Below are 24,040 nucleotides of genomic sequence, written 5' to 3' on the forward strand. Positions count from 1 at the left end.
AGGCACTTCATTTAAATAACTGCTTTATAAATAATCAGTTGAAAGGGGGAGTAAACTCAAAGCTCTCAAAACTCCCAGAGAACTTCCCTGGAAAAGAGCTTACCTGTATAGTGAGACCTGGGGCCATGACATTTAAATCTTTCTGTAGTGCTTGCTTCAGGTTTTCATCTATTTGATCTGTTTTTGAAGTCAAGAACAAAAGATCTCATGATGCTCAATTTTTTTTTTTTTTGCATTGTATTAATAGCAAAACAAAACCAGAGCATGAGACCTAAATTTTCCACAGTATTATTCTTTCACAAAAATACTTTTCCTTTTGCACAAAAGTGAAAGAAATTAGTAAATTAAGGAAGATGACAAGCAAATAATCTAAGTTTACCCCCAAATTAAATTTATCCAATAAAATCATTTATATTAATGTTGGATAAACTTATTTATTGGATAATAAACAACTATATCCTGTCAGTTTTACTACCAAATCTCAAACATGGGGATTTACCTCAGGGAGCCCACAAACACAATTCTAAATTTCCTCAATTTATCTATTAAGATAGCAACAAAGTGAGTTTCTAGTAAGATATCATAGTAAAAACAGAATATACAGCTGTGTATGATGGTGCATGCTTGTAATCCCAGCTACTTAGAAGCTAAGTCAGAAGGATTTCAAGTTCAAAGACAGCCTCAGCAAATTAGTGAGGCCCTAAGCAACTTAGCGAGACTGTCTCAAAATAAAAAATAAAAAAGGGCTGGGGATGTGGCTCAGTGGTTAAGTGACCCTGGGTTCAATACCCTGTACCAAAAAAAAAAAAAAAAAAAGCAAACAAATAAACAAAAAACCCAGAATACACAGTATGTGAGTTAAGTTTTTCTGATCTCTACCAAGTTATATGTGAAATTTTAACTTAAGATATGAATTAAAAAAATTTCTGACTATTTTCATATTTAAAACAAATCACTTACCAAATAATTCAATGTAAACTTCTTGAAGTGTATGGGCACTGCAAAATTGATTCAGCTCATGGTGGATTTTATTGAAGATTAAGGTCTTGTCATAATCTGCAGTGTAGTTCCTCACGATATCAAACACTGAAGGAAAGGTACGACCATGTTTGTTTCATACAACAATAACCCAGGTATCTTCAAATCCGCCAGGATAAGTTACAGGGATTATTATTATACATGAAGAAAAGTGCAAACAAAATAGTAAAAACAAAACACAACTCACATACCTTGATGGGTTTATAGGGCTCAATTTTCTGGATATTCTTACATTCAGAACACTAATAGGCAAAACCCAAATTCTATACTTAGGAAAACGTACATTATTTTGGAAGTAATAGGTAAGTGTTAAAGTTTTCAGGTAAGGGCATGACACAGATTTGTACTTTGGCAGCAGTGTGAAGATGAATTGAAAAGGAGGAAAAGTATAAGATGATTATTAGAAAAAGTTTAGCCAAAAGGTAAAGAGGGACTGAATTAATTAAGGAATAATGAGAATAAAAGAAGATAGCAGCTACAAAAGATCATTTTGTAAGCAGTTTACAAAGGTTGTAAAAAAAGACACCGGCCTAAGTCAGGAACAATGGTGCATGCCTATAATACCAGCTACTCAGGAGGCTGATGTAGGAGAATCTCAGGTTCAAGGATAGCCTGAACAACTAGTGAGAACCTGTCTCAAAAAAAAAAAAAAAAAAAAAGTTGGGTATGTAGCTAAGTGGTAGATTGCCTGCCTAGCAAAACCACAAGGTCCTATGCAAACTCCCAGTACTTCAAAAAGGAAAAACAAACAAACAAACAAACAAACAAAAAACCCCCAACTGACCAACCAAACAAAACACTAGGCTAAAAGAGAATTACTATACTAGACTAATTACTATACTAGACTCAATGTCAGGCAATTTACATACAATAGTCCTTAATTCTCACCAACAAACAAAAACAAAAAAACACCACTACCAAAAAGCCAAACAAACAAACCCCAAACCCAAAACCAAAATCACCTAATTTCTCAAAGTAGGAAGTTAAGAACCAGAGAATTTCAGAAATATCCCCCAAAGTACATAATATACCACGTCAGAATCTATGTTCTACCAACTAAACAAGTAAAACAGGCTGCTTTTTGTGCCTGGCTTCAGACACAAAGACTTGCCCCACTGGCCTTCTCATGTATGATATTAGACGCAACTGGATTCCAGACCACAATTGATGGATAGGCCACCAATATATAACTGCTGACTAAATCATGTGGCTTGATCATTTTCCAAATGAATTGGCGATCTAAGTTTCCTATTTAGCTGTGACTAGAGCTAACTTCTTCCTTTTTTCTTTTTGTATCTGTGTGTACTAGGGATTTTTTTTTTTTTTTGTGGTAATAGGGTACCAGGGCCTCATCCATGTTCAGCAAGCACTGAGCTACACCCCCAGCCCTTTTTATTTTGGACAGGATCTCACTAAAGTTGCCTAGAATGGCTTTGAACTTGTGATCCTTGTGACTCAGCTTCCTGAGTAGCTAGGATTATAGGTGTGTAATACTGTGCTCAACTTTTTTTTTTTTTTCAATCATAATCCATTCCAATGATTTTTGACCAGGTGAAGTACAGTCATCCCTTTCGTATCCACGAGGGATTGGTTTCAAAACATCAAAGTGATATCAAATTTTATACATGTATATAAAAAGGTATACTATTGGCATATAAATTATGCATATCCTTCTATCCATTTTAAATCAGGTCTAGATGACTCGCAATATCTAATACAATGTAAGTGCTTTGTAAATAGTCGTTACACTACATTGTTTAGAGAAACAAAGTCTGTATGTTTAGTGTATACATAATTTTTTCCCAAATAATTTTAATCTGTGGTTCATTCAATCTGTGAGATACAGAGGGCCAACTGGATGTACAAAGACTAGGAAAATACTTAATCTTTAAAAATATGACTCAAATCCATTTGACATGATACATTTGCTATTCTCTGAAACCTTTTCACTATTTGTACCTGTATCAGTGATGTGAAATTTGTCATAATCAGAATCTCACATTCTAATCTCTCTCTCTCTAGTCCGTATTAAGTCTTCTCAAGTAAAATAAAAACTCCTTGGTGGCAAAAGCTATAACTTCACCTTTTTAAACTGTTCTTGCCAAACATATATCTTCTACATACTAGGCATGCAAATTTTATTATCATCATTAAAGACAAAATGTTCTATCTTTTTTTCAGGAATGTTCTATCTTTTTTTAAGTTTCTGAATTAAACATTACCTACTCTATCTGTAAGTTTTCATCTTTTACCAGGAAAATGCTTTCCCCTACACCAAGAACTTTGTGGTTGCTTTCCAAGTTATAGCAAATCTCAACTAGAAAAGATTTCTCTAAGATGAAAAATCAGTGTGACTCAAGGAAATGATCAGTTATAGGCTTTTATCATAAAAGGAAATTACCTCCTATTCTCATTGGATACAATACTATATCCCTGTTCTAGAAATAATCAATGACCATCTTGCACTTAGAAACACTAAGCTCAGAGACAAGTAAATCATGGAGTTGTAGAAAATCAATTCTGTCCGGAATCTGTGACATACATACATACATACATATATATATATATATATATATATATATTTTTTTTTTTTTTGCAGGGTGTGTTGGGGTGCCCACTGGGGACTGAATCCAGGAATGCTGTACCACTAAGCCTCATTCCAAGACCTTTCATTTTTTATTTTTATTTCTACTTTTCTTAGAGCCTTACTAAATTGCTGACGCTGTCCTTGTTTTTAGGATGCTCCTGCCTCAGCCTCTGGAGCCACTGGGATTATAGGTGATGTGTATCACTATGCCTAGCCTGAGACCTATTTCTACCTCTGTTCTATAGTAATGGAAAATATTCAATGATTAATCCTTTATATTTATCAGTAATCAATGAGGTTATAAAACTTTAAAAATGCCTTCGTATTCCTCAGGAAATATCTCATTTATAATACTCTGGTTATAACTATAAAAATGACAGATAGTTAACATACCTGCATAAGGAGCCAACATGTTAACCACTTCTATTCGGTCAATATAGATCATGACCCCACCACTAAAAATCAAAGAAATGAGACAAATGTGAGCCAGTAAATAGAATCCATAAAGAAGAGTTACAGACAGACCTAGACAGAACTTGACAATCAAATACATTAACTTAAAATATGAAGAGTATGGTCCCTATTTAAAAGTATCTCTGTCCTTTTATATATGTCAAAAGCTTCTTTGTAGGCTTATAATATTACTTTAGATCATTTAAAATAGGTGATTTAAAAAATACCTTGAACTTGACATTCTTCTTTTAATACACTTCAATGTAGTGAGTATTCTCTAGAAATAATTTGGTCCTCGCTTGCCTTTCTTTCCCTAAACTTCTTTAGGGCAGCAATTTTCAAATTGAAGTCTTCAGACCAGAAGCATCAGCACTACCCAGAAACTTTTGTTAGAAAAGCTTACCTTGTTCCACAAGGCATATTTTAGTTTCATTAGTTTGTAGTGTTGTCAGGGGAGAAAAAAGGCCTCTCCAGACTTAACTGAATCAGAAACTCTAAATTAGATGGCATTTAGTACTACAAATAAGATGATGAAATGAATTAATTTTAAACTATCTTTTCATTGAGCATCTACTCTGGGTCAAGTGCTGAAATAAGTACTTCGTTTATACTAATTCTAATCCTTATAATAACTGCTTTTGCCTGATTTTTACAAATGAGGAAACTAAGTTTAGAAAAGTCAATAAAGACATATGGGGCAGGGTAAGAGGAGGACACTCACTGTACTTTTTGCTCAATTTTGCTATGAACCTAATACTGTTCTAAAAAAATAAAGTCTACCTTAAAAAAGAATCATTAAAACAGATGTAGTAACACTGATATACAGTTAGTTATAATGGTTCTGTAAAATCTACCTTTTTCAATAGCACCCTATTGGTTCCTAAGATGGAAAGTTCCTATTTGGAGACAGATCTTTTCTCAAATAATGCTTATATCAGAAATCCCTCTGGGTTACTATCATGCTTATTTGAAAAGTGCCTAAGTGATCACAATTTTAGGAACAATACTCCATCTGAACTAAGGGAGGGTGGTCAACAAGGATAAAGCTTACCTTGTTCCACAAGGCACATTTTTAACTTCATCAGTTTGTAGAGTTGTCTGGGGAGGAAAAACAAATAAAACTCAGGACACATATTATCAAAGAGCTGCCAGTTCCAGAGGCAAATCTCTGGAGGGCTCTGAGAGAAAGAACAGGAGAACTTCGTCAAAATTTTAGTTCCCCAAAGATTAAGTATCAGAGTAGTCATTTCTTTTTTTATCTTATTAGAAATGCGACTTGAGACAGACAAGATTTTATAACTAAGGTTCAATTAAAATGCACTAGGAAAGATTCAATGTTCAATCTGCTAGTAAGTAAAAAACTCTGGAGTTCCTTATTTGCCTGGACTTACCCAGGGACAGCAAACTACAAAAGCTCACCCACAAGGCACTATGGTCAAGATTTGTGCTCTGAACTTTGATTCCACTGCTAACATTACTATTTACAATGAAGATAAAAGATAACTATTTTATGTGTACAAGTACCTTATGACTCAAAGCTACCCTTGAACTTAACAGCAATCTTTCTTCTCTAATGCTACAGTCAATATTTTTAGTTTAGGACCTAGTGATCTCTCACATGTTAAGTTTCCTTTTTAATATAAGTGCCAAACCAGTAGTGCTTTCTCCTAGTGAACCAACAATCTGGTACTGAATCGCTCTGCCATGTCACACCTTTGTTTGAATCAGAATGACTTCCTACTTGTACTCTAAGGCCTCAAACAGGTCAGCTGCTAATAAGTATATTCTAGACACAATGCACCTTACCAAATGACAGCAACATACCATTTTATGGAATATAAAAGAAAAATGAAGCCTAGTTCCTGTTTCCAAAATGTCCTAATCCTGCACAGGACACAAAATCCTTATAAAACAATCCATCAACAGGTACAAAATAACAGAGAATAAAGTTAACTTTTGGGTGTTAAGTTACAGGGCATAAAATAATAGCTTGAAAAGCTCTCTTAGGTGAAGTATTTACAAGCCAAATCTAGAGGGGGAGTAATAAGAACAAAGGAAGCAGAGGAACATCTTAATTTCAATAAATACCACATTCAAATACAAAAAGTTGAAGACAAACTTGTGTATACATGTGACAGGAAGAAGATTGGTTGGTTTGAAGCAGAAAGCACAATTTAGATAAGACGTGACTTATGAGAAGAGAATATATTAGGTAGAGGCCCCTGAATGTTGGCTGGAAGTTTTTTTTCTAGTCCATCTTATATACAGTCATAAAATAAACCTTTCAAAAAAATTGAAGGACTGAGGACATAGCTCAGAGTTAAGAGTATTTGCCTATCATGCATAAGGTCCTGAATTCAATCACCAGCTTTGGGGGAAAATGTCTTTTACTTAATTCCTTTGATCATATGTGATGCAGTTCTCATCATTCATCTTATCTGGAGGCAAGAAAATCAGTAGGAAAGCTAAAGAATTACTTTGTTTAGGTTAATTTAGTAAAGATCATGAAAACTGAATGCTCAGTCCAGTAGACATAATACAGAAAGGATGTGATATTTGGTTAAATAGAAAATTCCAGAAGAGAAAAGAAGAAAATATAATTCTTGAGTTGAAAGAGTGGGATGATGGTAAGCATTTATAATAGTTTTAGGTAAAGTGAGGGGAGCTGATGATGAAATGAGTTTAATTTATTTTATTTCTTTCAAACCACCATACTAATTCAATTTCCATGTTCCACATAAAGTAAAATATGCATTCCTATTTAAACCTAAAGGATATTGCCCAGCCAACTTTTAAACTAAGAATAACTAGTAATTAGTTCGGTGTTAAATCTTCAATTTAATATACTCTATCTATGTACTTTTATATTCTTTAAAAATTATTTTCTGAGCTGGGGTTGGGGCTCAGCGGTAGAGTGCTTGCTTAACATGTGCAAGGCCCTGAGTTCAATCTTCAGCACCACATAAAAGTAAATTAAGGAATTGTGTCCAACTACAACAACTAAAAAATAAATATTAAAAAAAAATTATTTTCCAAGTATGACAGAATATTAATTTTAAAAGTGACTCTATGTTATGTATACTTTAAGTTGAAGGTTTTTGTATAATTTCTCTAAGCACTGTTTTCTCTCCATATATAGGATTTCACATTCAAATGTATTTCTTTCAATTATCAAGTTTGTTAAGACATTTGTTGACATTGGGTTAGGTCTTCTAATGTGTTCCAAAAATTCCTAAAAATTATGTTCTTTATGTCTTATAAGAACACTTTCTTAAAAAAAATTTTATTAGTGTAATTCTTTCCTAGACTATTACTGTCTCATATATAAAGAAGGACACCGGCTCCACATTTAATTTTTTGTAGATGCAAATTATACTAGTTTAAGCTGAAATCTTTCTACTAATTTCATTTGAATCTCAATCTCTCTCTCTCTCTCTCTCTCTATATATATATATATATATATAAAATATATACATATCACATATAGTATAATTGTTATATATGCAATTAAACTCTAAAATCTGCTTAATGGCACCAGTGTAATAACATTATAGACTGCTGAAGCTGTTGGTAAGGTCATGCAATTAAAATTCCTTCTTTCACGGAGGAATAACTGATGTCTACAAGAATGAAGTGATTTTATCAAATCATGGAATCAACTGATGGCAGTCCCCATCTTCACTACATCACATTTCTGAGAAATCGTTCTCAAATTGTAACAACTTCTACCACAAATAGAAAGGTCAGAAATATAAATGTGTTATAGCTCTTGACTTCAAGAAACTTAAAAGAGATTTTCTGGAAAGAAAACACACACAGAAATTTAGAAAACAATACAAGAGAATTATTATTAAAGGACATAAGACCAAGGGTCAAACTTTATAATACAGATTTAAAGAGCTATAGATTAGAAGAGAAGGAATCTGGTATGAACCTAAAAATGGCTGACCAGATTTAGGAAGGAGAAGAGGAATGGAGGGAAAGATGGCAAGTGAAGACATGATAGCATTCATCAATCAAGGCAAAAATGAACAAATATGGGAAAATAAAATGGAAATCAGTTTAACTAGGGAAAGAACACCACATTTCACTTCAATAAATACAAGTCTTTTCCTAAGCCGTCTACAAGGGATCTGGAAGAAAATCTGGGGGATTTAGTTATTCATAATTAAGCACTCACTCAGCAGGAAGCCTAGAATTAAAATTATAAGATTAAATAACACTGAATTTTCCTGATTCCTGAAAAATTAGCAGCAGATGGTAGACAAACTTCTAAATCCAAAGATGTATGATCATAATGAATATGCAAAAGTTATAATAGTCTAATCCTATTTTGTTACCTTATGTCAAAAGATACCTATTAAGTGTCTCCCATGGGAAAGGTATTCTTTTCAATAACCAGACACTTATTTCAAATATTCTGGGATCCTGTCAAAATACCACATAAAATTGTTCTTAATGTATCAGGCAAAAACTGAGGCAGAAAAGCTGTGTATAAAAATTCAGATCTTTCATGTTAATAGTAGCCCAGGAGCCTGCCTCTATGGAAACCAAAAAGTAATCTAACCGTAATCACTTGCTTGTATTTCTAGTTGTGTTTCTAATTCTTGCTTTTGTTTTAACAGAAGCAAAAGAAAACCTGCTACATAACATTATACAGATGGTAGAAGTCAGTCCTTCCAAACTGCCTAGCTCACACTTCTAATTTACTTCAAATGTGAGATAGTTCAAAATCATAACTTGTTCTGTGACAACTGTACTCTGAACTCCTGCATTTAAGTAAATAACAACATCTGCTTAAGCAATAAGGAAATCTATCTCTACCCATGAATATGGCAACTTGTCACACTTGTATTTCTGGAATCCCTAGGAATCACTCACCTGTACAGATCTGAATGTAGTAATGAAAGGCAACATGATATGATAGCCTGGTCCACTGGGGCTAGTTAGTAAAGCTCCTCCCCTGCAAAGAGATATTTCAATTTGACAAAATTATAAAGAGAAATTCTCTTTTCAAACCCAAAATGCTATAGGTCTTACTTTTCAAACCTAAAATGCTATAGAATTTTACTCGTGGCTAAGCTATTAAAGCCTCAGAGGAGTTACTCATGCCAACAAACCCAGCTTAAAATACCTACATAGCTAAAACGGTTTAAAAAAAAAAAGTAAAAGTAAAATTGCAATGTTACACCTTGTTTCATAAGCTTTACCATCCATACCTCTGGGTTTCCAGCACCACTTTCAGGTTCAAAGGATTTCCCTTTGATCTTTAGCCCTCTGAGAAATATTTGTGAAAAAAATTCTAATGGCTCTTAGTTGAGGTACTTTAATTGTACATAACAAGAGGCAAATCAGAACCTAGAACATTTAATCACTAGGTTGAAAAAAAGAAGATAGCAATACAAACTTTCAAGGAAAGAGGAAATTTCTAAGGCACATAATTCTTTTATCTATCTGCAAGACAACTAAAATACTGGGAACATAAAGTTTCTGTATAAAAACAAAAAAAATTTAGCATGGAAAGATAAACGGAGGGAAGGTTCAAACTATAAACAGGCAACATATGAACTTGTTCACCAAATTCTGGAATTTCAGTATGCTGAAAACTATAAAAAAGAGGTATTTGGGGAGCAAACCTAACAAAGAAGTCCTAGGTTTGCAAAGAAGCCACAAAAATAAGAAAAGATGAACTGTTTGAGGTTCATTGATAATTCTCTGAAAGCTGTTTCTTGAAACATTCTCTCCTTTACTGTCAGAAAGACAATGCCAAATTGGATGAAAATCTGGACAAAGCTGTCATTTCTTATGCTAGAGTTCCATTTGCTAAGATACGCCATTAAAATTGTACTTTTAAAAAAAAACAATTCAGGATGCATATAAAAGTAGAAATACCAGTTTTAGGTGGATGATGAAAATATGCAAAAGGTTAAACCTCTTTTTGAATACACCACTGGCCCAATTTCTCCACAAATTGTTTTCTTTTACTAGTCTATATCAAAAGGAAATGGTGGTTATTATGCTTAAGGAAAAACTACTCCAGCTTAACTAGATGGCAACACAATTCATACATTTCTTTCCTTGATTTGAATGGGTAAGGAGTAGCCCATCAGTGTTGGGCTTACATTCCTTGAGAACCAGGGACAAAACAACTGACATGGTCATAAAAGCTTATAAAACATAACCAGTCACTGGAAGGTTTTTAATGGAAAAATAGAAAAAACATAAATAGGACGAGATTTCCTAAAGAGCATCTGGAGTGGCAAACTAAAAGCCTGTACAGATGTACCGATTACAAATTATTAATATATCTCTTCAGTTACAGTGACTACTTCCTTTCCTGAGTCTTAACCTCTGCACAAAGCAAACACAACACTAAAACTGCTTAACACTTGGAGGGTGCTCCGCAAAATTCTGCTTCACCCCGTGCTTTCTCAAGGGTTATTAAAAAAATCTCTTCTCCGGATTGGGAAGTACTCCCAGGATGCTGCAGTGGCAACAACTTCCCAGATTCCACTCTGACGTAAGTACCGGGTCTGCTCTAGAACCTGGTGGACCGCACATGCTGCTCACCTGTAGTACACTGCCAGATGTCCTTCCTCGATCTTGTGGATGGAGGCGTAGAGGAGAACAACTACAAGCCCCACCACTGCAGCCACCAGAACCCGGGCTTGAGTCATATTCATCCTTGTTCCTCCTGGGTGAGGGAGGAAAGGACCCTCAGTCTGGAAGTAACAGGCTCGCCCCCTCTAATTTCCACCCTTTCCCTCCAGGAGACCTGGCGCGCTTTCTCCATCTAAGACGGGGAGTCCCGGACCCCTTTCCCCTCATTCTGCTCTCCTCGCTTAGCAGGCGTTCCCCTTGTCAACCCCTCCGCCTAGGTGGCCCGCGGCCCGCCCCTGCGCGGTGAGCGTGGCAACCCTTCTCTCGACGGCCACTCCCCCGGAGGAAAGCACTAACTGCTAAGGGTCCCAAGCCGCAGGCTTCGGAGGTAGGCCGACCCCTCCGCCGCTCCTCACCGATCAGTGACGCATCGCCCCCGCCCGCACGTGCAGCCGCCTCCCCGGACGCGCCAAACGCCGCCAACCACCGGTCCCGCCCACTCGCCGGCACTGCGGCTGCGCGGGGACGCACACAGACGCAGCGCCCCTCCGTGACTAGCTAGACGGGGAGCAGGCGGGACAAAATTCTCCCAGCCTCTAGGCTGCGCAATGCCTTGCGAAGGAGCGTCAGGTCCTTTTCCGTGTACTACTTATCAGCTGCTCTAGAAGATAAATTGGTAGTCTGGACTAGCAGGGAGGCAGAGGAATGGAAAGGGCCACTCGAATAGGAGACTTCTCAGTTCTTTTGCAGAAAACCTACTTCCTCACTTTAAGTGTCGAGCTGTTACTTTTTAATATCCTTTGTGGTATATGGCCACTTCTAATGTGTGGGGCAAGCACGTGGTTTTGGCTCAGACTCTGCATTTCAGGAGTAACCTGCTTGTTTCAAAGAAAGTCCTATTTAAGTTCAGACGAAGAAGCTATTCCGATCTAACTGCATCATTCACTCGCCAAGTTATTGTTTATTTTTTATGTGCTAGAATGCTGACTGACTAGGGTTTTATGAAGGCCACAGAGAAAACAGGAATAAAATGGGCAAAATATTTGCGGTGCTTGGGGACCTGTCCTCCAGGGAGACCAAAAAGAAGTGACTGAGGTTCCTTAACATCTTTTATGATAGTAAGGTGTGGTTTAGTAGGCTAGTCTAGGACAAGATCTAGAAAGTATAGAATGCATTGTCCTACTGATAGGGGGACTGGTTGGCTAACCAACAGAAATACTTTTCCCCCCCTGCATTTTCTTCTGTTCTTCAAGAATTCTGCACCATGTGCATATATTACCAAAAATAAAAAGGGGGAAAGGACAGGGTAAGGTTTTAGTGAGGTGGATGAATACGAGGGAAATAAATAAGGACATTCACATTTGAATAAGTTGGTGTAAGCCTTGAGGACAGTAGCCTGCCTGGTGTGGCCACATCTGCACAAGATAGACTAGAGTTGGAACTCCTAATCTCTTGGGCAGGGAAATAGAGGGACGTAATATTTTAGAGCCAATAAATCTGCAAAATGGCTGAAAGTGGAGACAAACTGGAGGCTGGGACCTTATGGGATTAGGAAACTACAGGTCCAAAGTTATAACAGTAGTTATTAGCAGTGGAGGTGAGAAAAGGTAAATAGAATGAGATAACTGTAGCTACTCCTTTTGATAAATACACTTACCTGTGCCATTCATTTGATTTTATTACCTAGAAATGTCTGGGTTCTTGTCTGCTCCTAGATAAATGGTATTTGCAGAGCTTAGCTACCTTAACTTCCAAAAAAGCAAAATGAATGAAAAACAATTTGCTCCAGCCCCTGGGTTTTGTGTATACATTTCTCTTAATTTGTCATAATATTGCTTAGACTAGAGTTCACAACTTTCATTCAACTTTGAAAAGTTATTACCCCCCAAAAAGAGTAGTCCACACAAAGTAGTCCATGCAAGTTTGGAGTTATTTAACAGTCTGTTCTGACTAATAGCACCTGTCCAAACCAGGTAGATCAAGCTGTCTGGATAAGACCCTATCCACATATCAGCAAAATGGACCCCACCATGTAGCAAATCTTTACTCAATTATTACAACGATATTTAGAAAATGAATGATTGCTGAAAAAAATTCTTGAACAATAGCCATCAATGTTCAGACTTCCAGGTAAGTATTTTTATTGAACTGCCTGTGTTGTTTCTGATCTTAATATCTAGACTAATATCTTCTGAGCAACAGATACTCAGTAATGTTTATTATTAAAGCCTTTTAGAACTAGGGAAACTATAATAGAGACTACCTGTTATAATAGCTGGTAGGGATGGAATTACTATCTTTAGAGAAACAAAGGGAAACCACTATATTAAAGAAGTTGCCCAATATTTACCATACTTGATAGCCTATCACATAATTCTGTGCTCCAATTTTACTCCATGAACCTTCATATTTTCCCAAATTCCATATTCAACTGTTATATTATAAACTGGTTCTTATAATGAGTAGAAATTCAAAATGGAATTTAAAAATTGTTTAATATACAAAGTGAAAAACTAAAATATAAAAGCATTTCACATTTTTTAAAACACATAATACCTTCTAAATTATTTAACAGAAGATAGAGATCCACATCCTTTATCTGAAAGCCTTGGGGCCAGATGTTTCAGAATCATAAAATTTTCAGACTTTAGAAAGGAATTTAGTGCATATAACATACTACATTAACCCTCAAGAGTCTGTGACATAATTCCACCCCCCCAATAATCAAAAATGTTACTATTTCTGCAGCAAATTACATGAATATTCACACTAAATGGGATAAACAGATTCAATATCAGTTCAGATTAGATTTGAAAGCAAATTAATTTTGTCACCAAACTTATGAAAACCTTGTTTTCAAAGCTTCTTGGTTTTTGAAATTACAATTTCAGATAAGGGAATGTAGACCTTATAAACTTGTATGACAAGACTTGATTGTTTAAACAACCCATTTTTACAAATGAAAAAAAACCATAAATTTTCAAATACATTATAAATTAACAGGTATGTCTTTGATATTATTAAATGTACATCTTAAATACATATACATATAGCGCACAACATATTTTATCATTCAACTGGTATGAAAGGCACAGATGCACAATCCCTTCTGTAAGAAGGGGACACTGTTAAAATATGTAGTAAAATTAAAAATGGGATCGAGCCAACTCCTTATGCCAGGAAGAGCACTTAATGAGTGCAACACAAGGAAGTAAGGCTTATTTTTCAAGAAGTAACTTGTGAACAGTTTCTTCCACAGAAACATAAGTATACACTTTTACTTAAAATGCATGTTCTATGTACAATACTATGGCCTTATACCTAAAAATTAAAACTTTAGAAGGTACTATTGTCAGTTAAACAAGTAATGTTTTACCGGATTTGAAGAAGCTCCAATGATGCTCCAAAGTAGCTATAGTATTAAAACAAAAATCTAAATATGTCCAGTGACTTTTTAAAAAATAAAATCCTGTTTGAAAGTTTACTTTATTCAAAAATCAGGATAATGTGCTTGTAAAATCTTGGTAGTTTTTGATCACAGTCATTGCTTCCACTGACTGGTGTGTGAAGAAGAATAGCTTCATAGAGGAAAAACCAACTTCCAACATGTGCAGCAACAACTTCCATAGGTTTGAGGACAGTGAACAAGTAGCAAGTCATTCTGTTAGCCAACTCCAATCAAGATTCTAAAACCAGGCATGAAAAAGTTAAAATTAGAAGTTGACTATAAGTGATAAGTACATGGATGTTCTTGAAGTTTTTTGTATGTTTGGATATTTTGTAATCAAAGGTTAAAAAAGCAAAAACACAGAAGTTACAAATTGTAGTTTAGCTTATCCTCATTTTTTGGTCATCTTAAAAATATTTTAAAGACTTTTCATAAAAATTTGAGGCAAATAATTATTCTGATGAAAAAGTTGATATTGAGACTAAATGCTGTAAAAGTTAATTCAGTAAACATTTTATTGTAGTTTATTCAAGTTTTAATGAATCAATATAGTAACCAAATCTTAACCTAGTTACTTTTATTAACTACAACTATCTTAACATAATTCATTTTATATGCAGCAGGGACTATATGAGAATTATAGTACAAGTCCCATCTTATTGGATAAAATTGATTGCTGAACCATTCTATTTCAGTGATCACACTGCAAAGAAAGCTTAATTTGACCAAAATTGTTGATATTTACTGATGACATAATCCTAAGTATACATCTGAGTAACAAAAATGGGGATTTGAGTTTGAGGATACTCCTCATATACTTTTTCCTCTGCTTCTATTCACTACATGTATCCTGAATGCCACATAAGGCTAGCACAGAAACTTAACCCTTCGTATCCAGCATACCTAAAATACACACCCATATCCACACAAAACTTACCATCATACTACTGCCCTGTTCCTCATTTACTTCACGAATAATAGTGCTTAAATGGCCAAGACAGTTCAAATTTTCTTCTATCATTTGTGCTAAAGTCTCCCTGTGGGATAAAAGAATTAAATATTTTCAAATTCAGCAAAGGGGCATATGAATTCTACTTTCTGTTCTTCTAGGTCAGGAAGATCACTGCCCTTCCTATAGCCCAGCACCCAAAGCAGCTGACTCCTATACTCTTTATAGTTTCTTCCCTCCCATCTAGGGCCAGAGTCTCTGCTGCCTGCGCCTAACTTTAATAATAAGTCCACTATAACTGCCTAACTTTCATAATAAGTCCACTAAACTTCAATCACACTTTCCTCTGAAACATAAATAGTATGTGTGTGCACACACACACACAATTTTCTCCCCTCAAAATGCTAACTGGGTGTCAGGGAGAAAGATCCTTGTGGTGCAGACAAAATTTATTTCTGGAATGTTTCCTTTTACAAATAGCAAAAACACTAGCATGCTTACTTCACAAACACAAATGTAGGAGAGAAGATTCAAAAGTACAATCTCTTCTGCAGAGATCAGGGAAGGTGAAAAACTGGTTGCAAACTACAGATGATAGAAATGAAAAGGAAATCACAGAAGAAATAAAAAGGAAATCACAGAGAATCACAGAAGAAAACAGTGGGATAGGAGAGCCACTTAGAACCATGATGTATCCTGGAAGTTTCAATTTGATGGAGACCCTGGTTCAGATTTTCTCCTTCACACTTTCCTCTTACCAAACCTCAGTCCCTCCTCTACCTTAGTCAGTTCTAGGCCAGGATTATAGCCACTATTAGCTTAGAACAAAATGCTGATTCAACTCTTATTCAATGGATGGAAAAACAGGCTAACGGCCCCTAATCCTTGGTAGTTAAAACTAAAATAAGTTTCCTTTAATAATATATTTCTACAGAAAATATATTTTAAAAGCCCATTAGGTACACTTCTGCAAACAACCACAACTTCCTATTGGAAATTACTTGTAGAGGTGACACTAGCATCCCCTAACAAACCTATTTAATGAAAGCAAAAGGTTAAAAATGTAATAAAATTTACTTCCTTGAACTCTAACAGAATGTTTCCTAAAGTCTATATAATTAATTATAACCTATACTATACTTGTATCATACATACATTGGGCCAAATCTATAATGATCCCAAGATATATCCATAAAAAAATAAAATACCAGATATCAGCTTGCCTTCCTGCTATGTGTTTTTTCTCTCATAAAAAGAGTACAAAGTGTGCAACTGCATGACCACCTGAGCAGTGAAGTAACAATGGCTGTACTTCTGTAAAACTAATTATTGGAGGAGATTCCAGGAAATGCTAGTGCTGTAGAGAGCTCCATTAGAGTTGTGAGAAAAGTGACAATACATAAGCTAGAAAAGAGCCACTGGCTCTGATTATGACACATCTTATAAGAAAATAATAGAGATTAATAGTCATTCAGCTTTTAGTAGAAGAGTAGGAACTAATAAAAGAAAATACAGGCCTTCAAACTTGAGATCCTATTTGCAAAATTGATTTAAGGCACTGAAAAAAGTCTGATTTTTAGAAATATTAAGTTATAAAGTAAAATCGATCTCAACAATTTATTAAAAGGGCAATCAAGGACCCCAAAATGATAAATGCAAAATTTCTTGTAGAGAAAAATGATTACAGGTCTTAGAACTTGTATTGAGCTAATACTTATAAGTAATAATTGCTAAATATTTACTTCCCAGCATTTTATATACATTGTCCAATCAAACTTTCACAGCAATTCTAAGACATTCTCATTTTACAGGCTAAAAAAATTAAAAATTCAAGTAAATTGCCCAAGATTATTAGAGAGGGACAGTCAAGACTCAAACCTGGTCTGAAGGCATTGACGACTTCCTTAACCACTATATTCTATTGCCTCATTTCTACAACTGCTCTGAAAAAACAACTATCTATTGTTACAAAGTGAACCCACCCATCTTGAGGAGTTACCACGCATGACAGAGGCTGTTCACGTTCTGCTAAAGTTGGCAGCCATGCTGATGACTGAGGGTTTACTGCACCTTCTAGACTGGATCCAACAAGGGACCGGGCAGAACTCTGTGTCTGAAAGGGGATTAAAATCAACAAGATTATATGCAGCACCTCTGCTGATTCACACAATTTTTCTTATCATATACAACTTTACATTTCTATCACTACTTATATGACAACCAGAATATTTCTTAATAAAACTTTTCCTACCTTTATACACCCCTACTACCTATCATGTTCTTGGCCCTTTTCTTCATTGACTAAAACCAAATGTCTACTCTTCTAAAACCACTTTAATTGGAGGGAAAAGCCCAGGTGAACAAAGGCTGGTTTCATTAATTTGTGCATCATGTCTCTCCTCAAGTTGGTTTGCAATACCATAGTGATCCAGGGCCAGAAGGACTATAAAAACAGAGGGACTGCAAAGGAGAGTGATAATACAGAAGCCCTGCACCTTGGTTGCTAGTCAGACACTAGGCAAGGAACATGAACATCAATTCAATACAAAGTACATTTCATCAAGAGGACACAGCTCATGCTGATAAAAATCCCTTTTTGTAGAGAATAACTGTAACTTAATGTCACATTAAATGATTCATTAATAATTACTTACACAGGCAATTTTAAGGAGATGCCATATTTCTTTCTGCCTTTTTCCCTGCATAAACATGACAGTATTGTCAGCTTCTTTGATGTCACTGAGGGCAACTTCCACTTTGGGGAGTAGATCAATAATCTTCTGCTTACAGCCCAACAACTTGCTGGAGAGATTAAATCAGTGTCAGATACTGTCACATCCCTCAAAATGGTACGGTACACCATACTTCACACTCAGTTGGAGAAATGACCATAATTAGCATCACATTTAATGACTGAGCTCCAAAGGAACACATACAAATAGTATTTATAAGTATATGCAACTGGGGTCAAGTTATCCAATATATTGCCAGAATTTTCTTTGGCCTAGTATAGTTGCCAAAGAAAGGTATTGTGCTTGAAAAAGAACATATTACCTGAAAAGAACAATATATGTGTATACTTATACTGGCTTTTTAGAAAAGAAATAAAGCAATTTTTCTACCTCAGATGACCAAAGAGCTCCTTGAGAACACGGTCCTGACTCTGCACAGTATGCACAATGATCTTCACCATCTCTGTGCTATCGCTGTAGGAGTGATCTATAAAAGACTTTGGTCAGTGGGCATAACCTCTCTTTTATAGAACATATCAGCCTCTAAATAACAAATTCCTTGAAAACTCCTAAAAATATGAAATTAATAAATACCTCCATTATTAAATTAAAAATTAGATAAAGGCTTTAAGATTATCTACAAATAAATTCAAGGGCTAGGGATATAGCTCAGTGGTAATTTTTTTTTTTAAAGAAACTAACCTTTATTTTTAATTAATTTTACCTATTTCTAGTTCCTTTTTTTTTTTAAGATGGATGCAATATCTTTATTTATTTTTATGTGGTGCTGAGGATCGAACACAGTGCCTCATATGTGCAAGGTAAGTACTCTATCTCTGAACTCAGTGGTAATTATATACGAAAAAGTTAAATGTGTTTGTGTATAGTGTGTGTGTGTGTGTGTGTGTGTATTATATGTGTGATTTATTGATCAGAAGACTAGAAGTCAAATATTTACTGATTAAAGAAAAAAGAATTAAGACTTGTTTTATTTTGAATCTTCAATCATAACTTGTCACTTGAGTCCCTAGTTACTATCTCTAACATTTTTATCTTTTCTATTCCATCAATAAAATCCTAATCCTAGATCAGTCCAATCATCTGCTCTGTCAGTTACTATAACTATATCTGAGCTAGTTACTATCAACAAAAAACTATTATTGTATACTCTGTTTCCAATACTACTTATTCACATATTTTCACTTTTGCTCTGTATTCCTAATATATTCTGGATTAGTGACATCTTCCATTGTATACACCAGCTTTTAAAAATCTTTAGCACAGTCCTCAAATCTAAAGTCATCACTTCTTGAATTAAAATTAACCTCATTTCTCACTTCAGAATAGAAGACAGTAAGACCTTGACCTTCTAACACTCCCACAAACGCATTTGTATCTATACCCATTCCTCCTCTTAATATCAGTAGCATCAGGCTAGCCCCTCCCACTATTCTCCCAAGCCAAATCTGTTCCAGTACTTTCTTTACACAGGCTTTTTGACTACCAAGCATATAAATATGCTAAATCTTCCTACTGAAAATTAACCTCCCTTGAGGCATCTCCTTTTAGTTCCTCACCTCTTTTCTTTCCTTAAACAAACATCTGAAAAGAATAGTCTAGATAAGCAATTCTCATACTTTTTGGTCTCAGGACTATTTCATAAACTCAACATTTGAATAACCCAAAGGGTTTTTCAGAAATTAAAATAAATTTTAAAGTATTTATGTATTAATTTCACTTAAAACAAATCTGCTAGGTATGGTGGCAATGACTCAGCAACTCAGGAGGCTGAGGCAGGATTATGATTTTGAGTCTAGCCTGGGTAACTTAGCAAGATCCTATTTCACAACTTTAAAAATAATATGGCTAGGTATGTCCCTCAGGGGACACTGAACTCAGTGTCTCTAGGTTCAATCCCCACTACCAGAAAAATAAAAACAAAAATAAACTATTTCTAGTAACATTTTATTAAAAGTAATCTAAAACAAAATTTTAGTGAGTAAACTGGCATTGTTTTGCATATTTTGCAAATCTTTTTGATTTCATAAATCTTATAAGTCTTTAAGTATTGAGAAATGAACAAACTAGATTTGTTAGATAAAGGTGTCTAAAATTCTAATTTTTTGCTTGAAATGTGGAATTCTATCATTGATGACAATGTTATTTCCCTTAAAGCCACAAACATGCTTCACTTTTTATTTCCACTAATCATAGTGTGGCTGACAGTCATTCTTTCAAGTAAAAATGGTATTCTATGAAAGAAGAGGCAAGACACCTAATGTAAACAATTAGTGAAGTGGTTTTAAGACAACCATCATATTTCACTATACAGCAGAAGCACTTTATAAGTACTTCCCTTTTCATCACACAATATATTAAGAAGATATGTAGTCAATTCAGGCATAGTGGAGCACAACTCAGGAGGCTGAGGCAGGAAGGGATCACAAACAAGCTAGCCTCAGCAAAAGCGAGGTGCTAAGCAATTTCAGTGAGACTCTAACCTTAATAAAATATAATAGGGCTGTGGATGTGGCTCAGTGGTCGAGTGCCCCTGAGTTCAATCCTTTGTACCAAGGGAAAAAAAAAAAAGATATGTACTCAAGGGCTGAGATTTAACTAAAATTTATTTTTTACTGCTATATCTTAAATGCTATATCATTCTTAAATGAAACTGGCTTTTTAAAAAAACTATGAATAGGGGTTGGGGCTGTAGCTCAGTAGCAGAGCGCTTGCCTATCATGTGTGAGGCACTGGGTTCGACCCTTAGCACCACATAAAAATAAATAAATGAATTCTGTCCATTTACTACAAAAATTTTTTAAAAACCTATGAATACATGATTGTAAAAAAATATGACTATTAGCATAGTCTTGTCCTACAGCCTTGATTCATACTAAGAAGCAAGCCAGCTTACCCAACAATGCTTTGGAACCCTTAGTGGGAAATGTCAGTGTATTAAAAAAAAAGGAAAATAATATCTTAGTATTATGAAAAATAATTTTGACCTCATAGACTGAAAAATTTCAAGGATCCTCAGGGGTCCATGAGTTACACTTTGAGAACTTCTGGCCTAGACTTCTCCATTTCTTCTTGTCTCAGTCCCTCCTCAACAATATAATCTGGTTTCTGTTATACTTTGCAAGGTCACCAAATATGTGCAATTGAATATTTTCATTAACATTTTCATCATTATCCATATTTCTGAGCATTTGATCCTACTGATTCCTTTTTCCTTGAAATTCTTTTATTCCTTTCTTAAAATCCCCTCTATGTACTCAGACCATTTCTCAATCTTCTTTGCAGGTTCCTCTGCTTCAATTCACTTTGTAAATGTTGGTATTCCCTAGAATTCCAACCTTGGCTTTTTTACTTATCCTGCTTTTTCAGGATCATCACTTTAGTCTTATGGCTGATTATTACCCTAAGAGCTAAACAGGTAACCCAGACTTCACACACACACACACACAAAACTATCAGACATGTCTATTTGAATGTCCTTAATATCAATATGTTAAAAAAAAAAAAAAAAAAAGAACTCACATTCTTTTTTCTATCTAGTCTGTTATCCTTCCTATATTTCCCTGGTCCCATCAAGTAACCAGATACTCTCACCAGAATCTTGGGAGGCATCCATGACTCCCAACCCAACCTCAGCCATCCATATTCAATCTGTCACCCAATACTACCAATTATACCTCCTAAATCCCTCTCCTTGCCCTTTCCCCCCCACTTTACCTCACTGTCAAAATTCATAATTTTGCCTTAGTTCATAATCCACCCTGCTCTGAGCTCTATGATTGTCCTAATGATTTCATAAGTTATGCTCCTGTCACTAGCCTAGCCATACTTTAATCCATTATTGACAATACCCTGGAGTAGCATTTCTAAAATGCTAATTTGAACATGCCATTCTGGATTAAAACTTTTTAGGATTTTTCTTTTTCAGTATGGTGAAATCCAAACTCTTTACCATGACATACCAGATCCTTTAAGATTCAGCTGTATCTTTCTCCTCCTGAAATTCTACACTCCAGTGATACTGTATTTTCTTAAACATGCTAAATGCTATATGCACATGTCTTAATACGCCTGGGTTCAATCCCCAGGTTTTTTTTAAAGAATGAATAAATAAACACAATTTCACATGCATACGTTGTAATGTGTTCACAAATTTTAATGTATAAAACCTACTTTTTTTAGAAATTAAGAACATTTCATTCTAGGGCACAAATTTCACTTTTTATTTCTTCTGTCACCTTTCATAACAAATTTTTAATATCTTGTAATGTGCTTAATACCTTACAGTCTTCAAAGCATTTTCACAAACATCCTCTTAAATACAGTGCTACACCACACTCAACTGAGTTAGGAAAGCTGGGTTTTAACCCTATTTTATAGAAAAAGAAAATGAGATATGGGAAGATTTGCCTGAGATAATTTGATCAGTAAAGTACCCAATCTTGAATTCAAGCCTTCAGATTTCCAACCTGTGCTCTTTCCAGAAGAGTATGCTCTATATTTAGCAGATGTTCAAAAGGAATTGTTTTGCCAATTATACAAGCAATGACCAATGCAGATGAAGGCAGCATTTTCAAGGTAAATCACTTTTGCCTAGCACATGGGCTTTCTCTCACCATTCATAGAATTTGCATCAAATTCTTTCCAAATTCTCTAATCTTAAGCAGCAGTGCCCCTCTCCCACCACTCACATCTTTCCACAGATAGTTCTGCTTCCTCTTTCTCTTCTTTGAGTTCCTTTTTTTCTCTTCCATTCCTTCTTTTCACTTCCTTTTAAAAAACTTTTCTACCTCAATTTCCTTATTACTTTCCCTTTCTAATCTCTTAAATCATTGCAAATTTAAAGCTATTATACCATCATTATCTCAATGGTAATACTCAACAGTAATTTTGTAGCTTTTTAAAAAATTAAAATTTAGGGCTGGGTTTGTAGCTCAGTGGAAGAGTACTTGCATATGTGAGGCACTGGGTTTGATTCTAAGCACATACAAATAAATAAAATAAAGGTCCATCAACAACTAAAAAATATTTTTTTAAAAATTTAAAATTTAGGAGTTAGGGATGTAGCTCATTGGTGGAGCACTTGTCTACTAGCATGTATAGGCCCTAGGATTGCTCGATATTCTCTCTCTCTCTCTTTCTCTCTCTCTCTCTCTCTCACACACACACACACCCTATTAAAAATTTAAAATTCCCCAAATTTCTTGGGCTACTGAAGATTCCTAAAATGCCATCAGGTACTGTGACAGAGGTAACTTACCTGCAGGTCTGTGCTTTAACTGCTTGTATAGATCAATTGCATGTTGTTCCCTACAAAAAAAGAGAAAACATGCTTCTCTGTGAAAGTAGTTTAGTGACTTCAATAATCCATAATTTGAAATGAATACTCCTGGTGATTGGAATGATTCCATTTAAAGCAAATGTAAACTACCAATGAACATTACAGAGCATTTCACTGAGTTATAAGCAAGAATAATACAAGTTCCTAAAATGTGAAGTTTAATATACTTCACATCTGCTCTGATCTCCCACCACAAATACAACATCCTTCCAACAGAAACAGTGAAATTTGTAAAACCTACGGCTTGCAATTAAAGATTTAATCTGGTTTCTAATCCAGACACTTCAGAAGTTAACTCACTAAAGTAGGTAAGCGATAGCATGGCCAGAAGTATAGTAAGTAGGGAAACAGTTTGTAATTTAGATATACTTGGAGATTTCTAACACAAGAAAAAGATGCTTCAATTAAAAAGGGCAGAGAGGGTCAACCCAAAGAGTTATTTCCAAAATTTCCTGTGACTGAGAAATATTTTTCTTTTTACATGATGCCAATACATTTAGAGGAAGTAAAACTATAGCAAAGAGCCATACAGAGGCTAAACCGTCCAGATAAAAGCAGAAAGAACAATGTTACAAAAAGTTACAGACATCAACTCCAAAACACAAGTACATCCTTACAGAGATTCCATCAAGTCTCCCTGACGTCTTCCATAAGGGCTCTTCTGTAGCTCCATGATTTCAGTGTGCAAAGACATAATCTGATCCTCAAGGTACCCAATGACACCAACCTAAAATATGATGAAAACACGAAGAAAATAATGGACTTACTATGACATAACACAAAACAAAACTCAGATCTTAAGGATAGAGAATGGTCTGTTGTGGTAGTAGTAGAACTAAATAATATAAAACACTAATTCTTTTAAAGCTTTTTT

General features: G+C 35.1%; 2 protein-coding genes across 4 annotated transcripts in view; both read right to left on the minus strand.

Annotated features, from left to right (window-relative positions):
• The window catches only part of Erlin1 (ER lipid raft associated 1), a 34,609-nt gene extending 23,417 nt beyond the window's left edge, over positions 1-11,192 (minus strand). The window contains exons 1-7 of one of the 2 annotated variants that reach the window (XM_046449896.2): positions 11,095-11,192; positions 10,649-10,772; positions 8,960-9,041; positions 5,130-5,176; positions 4,019-4,080; positions 961-1,086; positions 104-177 (exon numbers count right to left, since the gene is read on the minus strand). In XM_046449896.2, coding sequence (XP_046305852.1) covers positions 104-177; positions 961-1,086; positions 4,019-4,080; positions 5,130-5,176; positions 8,960-9,041; positions 10,649-10,761 — 504 coding nt within the window. In that variant the 5' untranslated portion in view covers positions 10,762-10,772; positions 11,095-11,192. Of the gene's footprint in view, positions 1-103; positions 178-960; positions 1,087-4,018; positions 4,081-5,129; positions 5,177-8,959; positions 9,042-10,648; positions 10,773-11,035 lie in introns of both variants that reach the window. The other variant, XM_046449897.2, reaches the window with a different exon arrangement.
• Positions 11,193-13,154: 1,962 nt separating this feature from the next.
• Chuk (component of inhibitor of nuclear factor kappa B kinase complex) overlaps positions 13,155-24,040 on the minus strand; it is a 43,334-nt gene continuing 32,448 nt past the window's right edge. Inside the window, exons 15-21 of one of the 2 annotated variants that reach the window (XM_058581221.1) lie at positions 23,784-23,893; positions 23,086-23,135; positions 18,198-18,294; positions 17,730-17,877; positions 17,075-17,188; positions 15,064-15,163; positions 13,155-14,364 (exon numbers count right to left, since the gene is read on the minus strand). In XM_058581221.1, the coding sequence (XP_058437204.1) occupies positions 15,095-15,163; positions 17,075-17,188; positions 17,730-17,877; positions 18,198-18,294; positions 23,086-23,135; positions 23,784-23,893 (588 nt within the window). In that variant the 3' untranslated portion in view covers positions 13,155-14,364; positions 15,064-15,094. Of the gene's footprint in view, positions 14,365-15,063; positions 15,164-17,057; positions 17,189-17,729; positions 17,878-18,197; positions 18,295-23,085; positions 23,136-23,783; positions 23,894-24,040 lie in introns of both variants that reach the window. The other variant, XM_058581220.1, reaches the window with a different exon arrangement.

The sequence above is a fragment of the Marmota monax genome, unplaced genomic scaffold (genome assembly GCF_021218885.2).
Source record: "Marmota monax isolate L192 unplaced genomic scaffold, Marmota_monax_Labrador192_F-V1.1 WCK01_AAM20220418_F8-fsc00004, whole genome shotgun sequence".
Lineage (NCBI taxonomy): Eukaryota > Metazoa > Chordata > Mammalia > Rodentia > Sciuridae > Marmota > Marmota monax.